The sequence below is a fragment of the Montipora capricornis genome, chromosome 6 (assembly GCF_036669925.1).
Source record: "Montipora capricornis isolate CH-2021 chromosome 6, ASM3666992v2, whole genome shotgun sequence".
Taxonomy (NCBI): Eukaryota; Metazoa; Cnidaria; class Anthozoa; order Scleractinia; family Acroporidae; genus Montipora; species Montipora capricornis.
The window spans coordinates 69,464,521-69,476,607 of record NC_090888.1 but is presented as its reverse complement, the minus strand read 5'-3'; the positions used below and the strand labels follow the sequence as shown (position 1 = coordinate 69,476,607).

The window sequence follows — 12,087 nt, the reverse complement described above, 5'->3', positions numbered from 1 at the left end:
TCGGAATCTGCGTTTCATTTCGTGGGTTTTTTTATTTTTCGTTTTCTTTTTTTTCTTTTTTTCCGTGTCGGGATAAGTCTTGCCTGTCACTCCCCTGCTAAGTGGTGTCTTTGTGCATAGAGTCTTCTGCGCGTATTTTGTTAGGTTTGAGGGGGCTGGGGTAATACGTAGACCCTGGTGCACACAGGAGAACATTTAATTATTAACCCTGCAATGGCGTCGAAAGTCATTGTAACGCGCGTGGCGTTTTAGTGCATCTTTAAACAAAATATACCCCCATGAATCTCAAGAATGGAACGTCCCTTGGATAAATAAGACACGGCGTGAAAAATAAATGTCTGGGATCATAAAAGCAAGGAGTAATGGACTTCGACAACAACTATCGCCCGTCGAGCCGAAATCGAAGTGAGTTTACCAAGTGTGCTGTTATGTAGAACACTGAAACCAAATGGAAAATTATCTGGTAACTTATGGGTTCAACAACGACAGAGAAGGAATCGAACACCTGAAGTGGTCAGTGATCTCTGTTCTCTGCACAGTCTTCAGGTAAAAATAATATGAAATGTGACAGCCAAGAATTTTTTGAAAGAAAGATTGCCTCTAATAGCAAATATGTTGTTTGTTTCAAAAAATATTTCGCTGGAAAAGGTGGCCTTTATGAAATCATCATGTTTTGTAATATGCGAGCTTAACTGATTGCTAACGAATAGAGAAATATTTTCAGAATAACTAAAAGTTCCTGTGTTAAGCATGGAACACATTTGTTGCGTACGTTGCTATTTTTGTGTTTTGACAGATTTTGACAGAATATTAAATTATGAAAAATATCTGCGGAATACGGATAGATCGTTAAAAAATCTTTATTTTTAGCGGTTATTTGAACATAAAAGATGGAACACTTGACGAGAAATAAATTTTTTGTTGATATTTGAAAGAAGAAAAATTTCGGACGCGGTGAAAATGGGTTAACAAATTTGCATACGTGTGTTGAAATGTGATACGCTAGGAGACGGGAATTCTCTGAAAAATGATTTTGTCATTGTAGTGTAAAATGAAGTTTATTTGGTAAGGCAACAATATTTCTTTAACTTCCTGGTTAATCCAATTTATTGCTACCACTCACTAGTGCGAAGATTGTTCACGCTTTTTGCGAATTTTGAGTGTCATGAAATTACATCATTTGCGTGACAACACAAAAACATTCAGATAGTAACAAACTTAACCATTTCTTCTGCTTTTGTGCTTGTCAGCATTGTGATTTGCGATAATTCGCAAGTCTGTTTTTTGTATCTCATAGATGTTCGGCTCATCCTCGGTGTAAAAACCTGTGAAACTCGCAGATGACGTAACACAAAGGAAAACAAAAGAGCAAAAAAACATCAAAAAATGACGTAACCCTACCATGAGCTAACAAAACAAAGAATTTTCACAGGTTTTTACACCGAGGTAAATCCTTTTGTTCAGATTTTCAATTACATGGCCGCTCAACCTCGCGATTGAGTAAATAGTTCACCCTGAAGTCACAATAGATACGTTTCTCTGGAACCCAACAAAGAAGGCTTCCTGACTCGACAAATGAAATGTAACTATTCAAACCAAAAACGGAAGTTTCTTGGCTAAAAAGTATGTTGTTTTATGCTGAAAACAACGAACGATTAACATTCTTTCCCATAGTTCATTCAGTTGACACAAGGTAATCACGTGCACCTTTACTCAAGAGCATATTTGTTATCTTTAAACTGAATTTATTACCAAAGCTTAAAAAACTAAAAGACCTAAGGATATTACAAAACAATTAAAGGTGTGAACGTGTGAGCCAAAGGGCTGGTGCGATATGTGGGTGACCCTCAAATGGTCTTAATGACCCCCCACTTTAAAAAATTAACTGGAACCCTGCAGTTAAATACAACCCAATAGACCAATTCGGCTAACTCAATGTTGTACCCAATTCAAATCTTTTGGGAATAAAACGTTTTGTTCCAAGTATTTCCATCTCATTTAAATGTGAATGCTTCATTGTCATGCAAATTCAACACACAAAGAATCTTAACCCCGAGAGATTTGAATTGGGTACAACATTGAGTTAGCCGAATTGGTCTATTCTGTCAGTGCCTTCTGTTTTTGTGTAACACGTACCACAGGCAACCCAGTGTACGCTTTTTTTAGAGCGTCTTGTTCATTTTAAACCAAGAGCGACTGGGGACAAGTTTAGTTTGTCAAACCAGCATGGCGGACAAGAAGACGGTAAACCTACAGGGTATAGTCGCTGATTCCTTTTAGCGTTGCTAAATTTCTCCATGGATCTTGTTACAAGAGTGCAGAGTGAGCTTGGACTTGAGGAGAAGTGCTTAAAAATATCCTTTTTAAGTGCATGCACTGAATTCAGCTGATTTGGGCTATTATTAGGACTTCACTGGCTAAGCATCGATCTTGATCTGTTTAGTGCTTCTCATGACAGATCAGTGTAAGCTTTCGTCATCCACTTAATAACTCATTATTTCCTAATAATCAAGTTTTACGCTATTTTTAAGCAATCCTGAAAGAGCAGTGTTACCAAGGAAAGATGGAAAACCGTCCGTGTGACGAACAGCTGACGATATCGATATCGTTAAGAATTGTGATATGGATAATTAGTTTTACTTACTGGTCAATTTAGTGCCTGATATCTTGGATTTTCAAGTTTGCGTTTTCATGTAGGAGGCTGGATTCGCAGAGCATTTCAAGGCTCCCAAAATATTAATTATGCGAACAGAGTGTTCTATACTGGGCTATATTTTATTTCCTCATTTCGTTTACCCTTCTTGGGGTTGTTAGTTGTGTGATTCACTGTTAATCTTTTAAGACTCAGCCCAGAAGGTATTGAATATTTAAGTTAATTCCATTTATCAGTGATGATTAAATTTGCATATATTGAGGGATTACGAAGTATTCAGTTCAACGTACATTTGTAGACTTACCACATAATGTACTTTAGACCTTGTCTGTTTAACATCTCACTCTTTTTGAAAAACATACATTTTGCTACGCATAGCTGAATAGTTGAAATTATTATTATTAGACATTATACGAACTAATTTGTTCACTAATATCTGATTAATGCTGAGACACATTACATTATTTTCCCTTGCTGCCAGCAATACATGTAGACCTGTCCATTAGTGGCAGAATAATTATTATTAAATTTTAATGAAGATTTAGCTTTAAAAAACAAACAGAATATGTGTTTGATGACGGAGGATAATCCGATGAGTGTTTTCATTATTATTATGATTCATGAGTTAGATATTGAAAGCTTAATTGATACTCACATTTTTTCATCTTTTTTATTTTTGCTTTCCTTTATTTCACTTTAAAATGCTTAACTTCCTGTGTCTGCTTTGTGTTTTCCTTGACACAAGTCACTGCACTAAAGGTGTTCTTTTGAAAGATAACAACAAAATAGATTGCTTACTTGCTCTTGTTTCAAGAAACTTGGACACTGGGTAACTTTAAATGGCTTTTGACTTTTAACAAAGATAAAATATTATTCCAGCATTATATCTAACATGGCAACAATGTTAATTTTGATTTAATTGTCTCACCAGTCACTATCCCAAAGTAGAGGGTTGTGAATGGGGGTCTGGATCATTTTGACAGAAAATAAAATGGTCTTTTGACAGTTCATGAAGAACAAAATACATGTAGGCATTTCATGCTTCGGAAGGAAAAGGAAAACGCTTTTCTTCAGACAAAATTTAAATGACAAAACGAAATGATATATGAAATGAATCATATATCGAACTGCACATATGAAATCAAGTGAAGCTATGATCCTTGCAGTTATGAATGCAATTTCAGCAATTGCTTAGAGAAGCCTGAAAAATTCAGGACTTCAGTGGTGTTTGAACCAGTGACCTCATAATGCCAGTGCGAACCAGCTGAGCTATGAAGCTACTGATGTTGGGAGCTGGTCATTTGTGGGTTCAAATTTTCCAGTGATGAATGAATTAATGAACAAAATGATACATGTAATTAATCATATATCAAACTGTGGATATGAAAAAAATGGCCAGTTTTATTCAAGTTTGGAGACGATGACTTCAGAAAGTCGCCAAAAATTTAATGCGCATAACTCTTTGTGCTTACAAGTCCAAGCAGTGCCTCTTTGTCGTAGCTAACATTCAGTTGAAACAGTAGCTTTTCATGTCCCCTTTGCCCCTCTTTGTTGTTCAATTTACTGTTATCAACTCAGTTGATTCTAATGAGAGAAGTGATCCTCTCACTTATGTGTAGCTGGACAATTTAAGCAATTTATTATTATTGTTTCTTATAGACACACATGAAAAATTCAAGTGGCTGCAACAGGATTTGATTCCCACTGGAGCCACCTGAATGTTTCAGCTGTGTCTATACAGGTATAAGAGACAATAAAATTATTGCTTTAATAAATTGTCCAGCTAATTGTGAGGATCACCTCTCTCATTCGTCTAATTAACCTGCACTACAGATATACTTTAAGTCCAATCATTTAATTCTACCTAACAAATTTCATGTTTCAAACACCCACTCGCACAGTGCATGGGTTTCAGGAGAAAGTAAATCTATTACAGTGTAGGTGTTCAATTTTTTGTTAGTAAGAAGCTTTGGTGGAGTACCAACAATAATATTATTATTGTACTTCGTTCGGTGCAAAGAATAGGAACTTAATCCCCCCAGATTGGTGCGAGATGTGTACTCTTCTCACCACAGTGCTATACCTGCTCTTGATAAAGTATTTTAACCATGTGAATGCATTTTAGCACACTGATCAAGAACTATCTGTATGTTCAACAGGCTAATTATCTTTCAGTGGCAAAGTGACACATCTTTTCAAAACAGCTGTCCAGTTATACTTTACGTTCTAGCTATTCGTGGACCTTTCTCGTATGTTGCAGGTAACATGATGTTATTTTTTGTTACTTCACACCATAAAAATGGAGCAAGCAAAAAAATTTAGTGTAGTCTGTGGATCTCAGCACTCCGAGTTTGATCCCAGCTCGTGTGATCTAAAGTTCACTCACGCTTTCCATCCATTTGTGGTGGGTAAAATGAGTACCAGTATTACTGCTGACAAGTTATGCATGCAACGGGTTTGGGATAGCGCCCACCCCCCTGTCGTAAGTTGTGGTAGAAGCCATAAGTTACGGTAGAAGCTAAAGAAAAAGGAGCCTTCGGGGTGCCTTCAACTTTGGTTGGTCTCTTGTCTTTCGTCAAATAATAATCATTTCTTTATCTATTAACATAGGTATGGTTTGTACATGAATTTATTTCTTGGTACTTGGTTTGTGTTAACTCTATATGCTGTTGCAGCATTCAATAATATACTTCATTATTTATCCATGGTATAAAATGCCTTTCCCTCCTAAGAGTGCCTAGTAATGACTATAATAATTATAAATGCAGGACAATTATTGTTATTATTATTATAATTTATTATTATTATTATTGTCATTATTATTATTTATTATTACTATTATTATTATTATTATTATTATTATTATTATGATCATTATTATTAAATCATTATTCCTTTGGTTAACTCTTAACATAACAAGAGATTTCACTGGAATCTCAAATGTTCCCTGAGAAAGCCTCATTGTTCCAGTTCCTCACAATAGAATCACATGTAATGTTGGATGAAATTCAAGTTAAAATGAATGTCCTGCAGTAACATTTTTTCTTTTGTATTTTGCATTGACTAGGTGCTGACAGCAACAAAGGTAATAAATAATCGTAATTATAATAATTTTGCGCTTACAGTAATATTTCAAAGCAGACTATGTGGACTAGCTTACTGATTTCATATCCATGAACCAATTAGTTTAAGCTTAAGTAATTAACATTGTAGCAACCTTTAGGCTTTGGAATGAAATCGATTGAAAACATGTATGCCTCATTGTAAGTTAATTCAGTGCTGTTAATACTTGATCCATTGGTTGAAGTTCTCACTGAGTGCTTTCTCTGTTTATTATTATATAAATTTTGGTATTTAAGCAGACTGCCCGATTCAGCAAAAGATGGCTTAAATAGAGGCCTGTGGCATTACCAAACAACACATACAAACTCATGAATAAAAATATTAACAGTGTGTGATAAAAACTATTGCCTGTGAAGCAAAAAGAAAAGGGACCTCTTCTAGTAGGAAGGCAATATTAAGCACAACAAAGTTCGCACCTGTTGCATAAGCATAAGAGAAGTGACACACGCAAGTGTGGTAATAGCTCCGGAAAAAACTCACTGGAGATTTGGATGAGCCATGTTTCCAAAACGGTAGACAAAGAAGAAATTCCTCCCCTTCTATTGCTATTTCAAGATAATTAATCTGACGATTTGTCATAAAGGCTGGGATAATATTATTGCAGACTGCCTCACACAAGTTTCTCGTAAAAAAAATAGCACATTTGGACACCACCTTAGGCACTGTTAACTTAAATAGCCACTGGCATTAAAAACGTCTGACACCTCGGTCTTATCATTATGTTTATCAGGGGCTGCTTTTTTCCTCCGGTATTGTTATAGCCCCCCTTTTTTTCTTACAGTGTTGTTTTCGGCTTGATCAAAGACTTATTTATTTACACGTAACGCATACATATACCAAGGCCTAGCTTCCCCCCCCCCACTTTCAAACGCACTCTGCACTCCCTGTTTATGTTGCATGTGGTTTACACAGACATAAGCATAAGCATAAGAAACTGGAAACGATTCCTTCTTCTTATGCTTATGCTTATGTCACTTCTGGTTTACACAGATTATGCTTATATGCTTAGGTATGTCACAGTGTAAACCTGGGTTTATAAAGACTCTTGCATTTGTTACAAAAACTAAATCTTAAATGGATTACAGACTGCACAAATGTAGTCTGAGTTTATGCAAAGATGTTTGCTTTCTTTAAGAGAATTATAATTATTCAGCAGGGTGTTCCACACTTTCATTTTTATTACATTCATGATTTTAGATGTTATGCGGTTTCAAATTTTGACTGATGACCAGATGAAGCTTGTCTTTGAGGTCAAAAAGGATGATCAAGGGAAAAGTTTCTTGCCTGAGCTAAACAAAGCCATTGAAGGTAAAACAAATTATTGCACTAACGCTCTTTCAAACTGTATTATTAAAGGTCCACATTCCCTTAGAATGCATTGCAAATTTGCTGCTACACATAACTACCTACTTTACCGTTACATGTTTTGACTTTGCTATGCCCAAAAACAATTAAGATGAGCTTGGATGCAGGTGCATTGGGGATTTTTGCAGGCTTTGAGCCTTTCTCAAACAGGTTTAGAACTTTTACTGGCCCAGGGGGCAGATCTCAAGGTTACTGTATATTCCTTAGATTTCCTTACCTTTTTTTTAAACAGTTACATGCAGGTAAACAGCAATGGCATTTTGGTGAATGTTTTGGCCAGAACTGTTCAGATGTGTCTGGACAGAAATGCTTGTAATTAGATGCAAGACAATTTTGATAAGCTCGCCTCCCACCAATGTGACCCAGGCTCGATTCCCAGACTCGGCGTCATATGTGGGTTGAGTTTGTTGGTTCTCTACTCTGCACTGAGAGGTTTTTCTCTGGGTACTTTAGGTTTTCCCCTCTCCTAAAAAAATCAATATTTGACTTGATTTGCATTAATTGTTGATTTGAGTTCAGTATCCCCAATTAGTGCTTCAGCGCTAGAAAGACTAGACACTTAAATAAAGTTCCTTTCCTTTTTTCCTTTTTTTAATCACCTTAAGTGTCCTCTTGCTTTTGTTCCCAATGTCAACATCACTCACTTTTGGGAATATGGATAATTAAGGTTACAAATTGTCCCCTAAACTCTGGGCTTCAACTGATGATAAACAGCTACATTTACACTCACCAAAAAATACAGCTAGCTCTCACACTCAAGTTATTGTTAGAAATGGGTAGCTAATGCTTAGACTTAAAAGGACACTTCGTGTTGGATATCAAAATTGGTCATGCATCTATAAAAGTAATTACTTGCAATCTTAACATACATGTATTGTAAGTGAAACTGTTTACATGGTACATAACATGAATACTTTTGGAAGTACAGTGTACTCAAATTCATGACTCTTAGTGAAGGTTGGGCATTTGACAGCTATAATGGTTCCAAAGAAACATGAAAAATCTTGCCCACTTGTGGAATCAATCAGATTTCAGGATTTTTGGAATTCCACCTGTCCCCTATTATTAAAAAATTAATAACAAATGAATATTCTTCACTGTAGGAGGGGATATTGGCTAATTCCATCATTAATGTTTGTCTCCTGCAATTTGGTTGCGGGAGGCCAAGTAAAAATACTGAGTTTTGTTTTTTGTTTTCATGTTTTGAAGCTTACAGACAGAGAGCTCATTTGGTTGGTATTCCTGAATTTAAATGGTTGGAGAGATACCAGCAGATGATTGGAAGGAAGAGCTTTATAAAATCAGGTAGTGTTGAAATTTTTAAATTTTTTCTGCATGTACATGTACCATGCAGTACATGTACCATAAGGTGTGGGAAATATGATCAAATTGTGATTCTGATTCTAGCAGATGGCTGGCCATGGAATCACCTTGACGAAGGATGTTTCAGTGGATCTCAAATTGTGGTGACAGGTAAAGTACATGTAGTTGTGTAAATTTTTCAAATTATTATTATTATTATTATTATTATTATTATTAGGAGTGCAGCAAAATGCCAAATATGCAAACTGGTTATAGAAATTGTGAATTACTGATACAAATTAAATATGCAGCTTAGATCATCATCTAAATCCCTGTAGAAGCAAATATGCATTTGAATAGATTTTTTTCTATTCATGGCTGGGGAGAGTACTGTCCAGATGACCACATCATTAAACCAATTTTGATCCAGGTTTATCCCCGTAAACGGGGGTGGGGATTTACCCCACTTTAGCAGCGACCTTTCTAACTCCCACTCTCCATCTCGCTTGATTCATAACGTTCTTTTTCTCCAGACCAACACTCTTGTTCTCCTTCCACGTCTTCCTTGGTCGTCCTCGCTTCCTCTTGCCCTTCACTTCAAACTCCAAGAACGCTTTTCTCAGAACGTAACCATCGTCCCTCCTCAGCACATGCCCGTACCACCTCACTCCATTCGCCTTTGCCATCTGAACCACTTTTTCCTTCAATCCCAACATCTCCATCAGGTCCTCTGTCCTCTTTTTTCTCCTCTTTTTCTCCATCAGTTTTGCACCACACATTGCTCTCACCATTGCTCTCTTGGTCCTTCTCAAAATTGCCATCACATTTTCCCTCAGACACCATGTCTAACTCCCATATAACATTGCCGATCTTACACAACTCCGATTAACCATTCCTTGCACCTTCAGTGAGAACCTTTTTGAGTTCAGCAACTCCCCGCATTCCCTGAACTTCACCCATCCAATTCTTGGTCTTGCTGTCACAGCTGCCTCGCAACCACCACCTGAATTCACCCTATCCCCCAAATAAAAGAAACCTTTCACCGTTTCCACCTCTTCACAGAACCCTTCCACCGAATCCATTAATCTATCAGCTTGTAATCATTTATATAATCATCACATGTAATCATTTATATAATTGATGTTTGACATGATCTTTGTTTTTGTTTAATATGGGTTAGTCATTAATGAGTGATAATAATAGTAATAATAATAATAATAATAATAATAATAATAATAATAATAATAATAATAATTATTATTATTCCTATAATTGCCTCCTCAAAGCTTCAGAAAGTGAACCAGATGATCAATCCTTGGATGTGTTTGGAATGCCAGGATTCTCACCATTGTCCACAATACACACTTCAGTATCTGTAGGAAGTCTTGCAGGGTTAGATGAAACAGATAGGAGCGCAAGCAGCTCCCCAGCATTCCCAAGAAAGTCTCTTCCTTCAACAAGCATTGCAGCTAGGGATGGATTGATTAGATTCAATATGGAACAAAGAGAAAATGAATATACACATACAGAATACATGAAGTGAGTTACAATGTAATTAGTTTAGGTGATTCAACAGTATGGCATTTTCCAAACTGCACAATTACACTGTAGTCTCTTGTGAGCACAAGGTTTTTTTTTCTGTCACTAAGCTTCAATGATATTAATAATATTACTTTAGTTAATATTCTCTCCCAAAGGAGCACAATGACCTACATCTACATGCATATCTACATGTTGCGACACTCGGCAAAGTCCACTTTGTCTTATGGCTGTTTTTGCTCATGTGGCCTCATACACCATAAGCCTTTTAGAGACGCCACTTCTAAGCCAGCCACATTTTGCTGGAGAATCGGGCCAGACCACAACATTTGGATCTCTACACCTTGCTCTTTAATAATTATTGTTAATAGTGTGTGGGTTGTGAGACAGGGCCTGCAGTTTATAGTCATAAGTAGACTTATGTGTACCTCCCTTAAATTCTTAATAAAGGAGAGAAATTATTTATAAGAAATGTTTACAGAACGTTTTCTGTCAATATTGTTTTCAAAGGAATACCTTATTTTGCACTTCAACATGTGACAATTATTATTAATTTTATAATGCACTGTCTTGTAGATTGTTTTTCATGGTTTGAGGTCTGACAAAAATTCCTCATTGTTCTCAAATCATGAAATTTTAGGATTTTTATCGGAACTTGGAATGTTAATGGTCAGTCACCTTCGGGGGATGTCTGTTCTTGGCTCACTGTAGATGAGGACCCCCCTGACTTGTTTGTTCTTGGGTAAGATTAAATTTGTAGTGATTGTTCATGCTTACTTCTGTATTAAGGCTGCTGCAACACATCACTGACAAGTTGCCGCAACAATTCACTTTGTGTGACACAGTTAATTTTGTGACAATCATTGTCATGGTGGCAGAATTTTGTCGCTGCGATCAGTTGCACTAATTCAAACTAGTTTGAATTTGTGCGACCGATCACATTGACAGAACTAGTGAGAGCAGCATTGTCGCACAGTGAGTACATTTCCGGCAACAAGTCGCTGCACCAGACAGGTGTTGTGATGCAATGACTTGTTTTGCAAGTAGTACACACAGAGCGACTAATGTTGCAGAGACCTGTCGCTGCGACTTGTCACCAAGTGTGTCTCAGCCTTTAGAGCATTTCCCAAACGTGTCTCTATGCTACTCTTGAAGAGTTTGTAGGTGCTGCAATTTTTACAGTCTTAGTCGCAATCAACAGGATTATATTAAGCCAATGACTCCCAGGAGTGAGACTTAAGAACTTTTACTCTGTCTAACGCCAAAAAACTTTACTGTACTCGTCAATGAGGGGCAGTTCAGACCAGGAGTCAATGGGTTTAAAGTGCTTATGAAGTAAAAAATAATTTATGCCTATTTGAAAGAGTTTTCAAAATAATGAATAATGGCCTTTACAGTTTTGAAGTATCTTTGTTTTGTTTAAGAGATATTTGAGTTTTTGTGTTATGCAAATTAGCAAATTGATGACGTCATCAATGGTTCCGTTGGAAGATGGATCACAAAATCAAGAATATCTCTCAAAGTGTGGCAGCGATACGATTCAAACTTGGCATGAGTAATCACCCTTAAGTAAGGTGCAAGGTGGTGCAGAATACGTTGTAACCATGGCAACACTTTTGGCTCCAGTCCCTTTTGGTTGCAAATGAAGTTTTTCAATTTCCTCTCAAATCAAGCAAGACAGACAGTCCTGCTCAAAACACACATATAGCCCATGTTGCTGTAGGTCTCGTAATCAACTCATTGAGTGTAAATGATGTTTGGTTAAGACAAAAAGTGGAAACACCAGTTCCGCACAACCTTGATGTGGAAGCAAAATGGTTGTCATGGCAACTGTACAGTGGTTGTCATTTTATGTGCTGACTGATTAACATTATTAGTGCCAAGTTTGAAGAGAACTGCGGTAATATTTCCACGGATATTTTAGATTTTGTGATTTGTTTCCCCCTTGGAACCACTTATGACGTCATCAGTTTTAACACAAAAACCTTAATACCTCTCCAATGATATGAGATATTTTAAAAATGATAACACCCTGTTTCCTTTCTTCAAAAGATCTTTCAAATAAGCCTTAGTTATGTTTTGTTTCATAGGCACTTTAATTAACA

At 36.6% G+C, this 12,087-nt stretch overlaps 1 protein-coding gene across 4 annotated transcripts in view; it reads left to right on the top strand.

The window, feature by feature from the left end:
- Positions 1 to 353: 353 nt before the first annotated feature.
- Positions 354 to 12,087, top strand: part of LOC138053024 (inositol polyphosphate 5-phosphatase OCRL-like) — a 34,047-nt gene continuing 22,313 nt past the window's right edge. Inside the window, exons 1-8 of one of the 4 annotated variants that reach the window (XM_068899697.1) lie at positions 354 to 405; positions 4,813 to 4,913; positions 5,721 to 5,738; positions 6,974 to 7,084; positions 8,351 to 8,446; positions 8,549 to 8,614; positions 9,730 to 9,982; positions 10,623 to 10,724. In XM_068899697.1, the coding sequence (XP_068755798.1) occupies positions 6,979 to 7,084; positions 8,351 to 8,446; positions 8,549 to 8,614; positions 9,730 to 9,982; positions 10,623 to 10,724 (623 nt within the window). In that variant the 5' untranslated portion in view covers positions 354 to 405; positions 4,813 to 4,913; positions 5,721 to 5,738; positions 6,974 to 6,978. Of the gene's footprint in view, positions 406 to 2,445; positions 2,465 to 3,316; positions 3,483 to 4,812; positions 4,914 to 5,720; positions 5,739 to 6,973; positions 7,085 to 8,350; positions 8,447 to 8,548; positions 8,615 to 9,729; positions 9,983 to 10,622; positions 10,725 to 12,087 lie in introns of those variants that run through there. The other 3 variants (XM_068899698.1, XM_068899694.1, XM_068899695.1) reach the window with 3 other exon arrangements.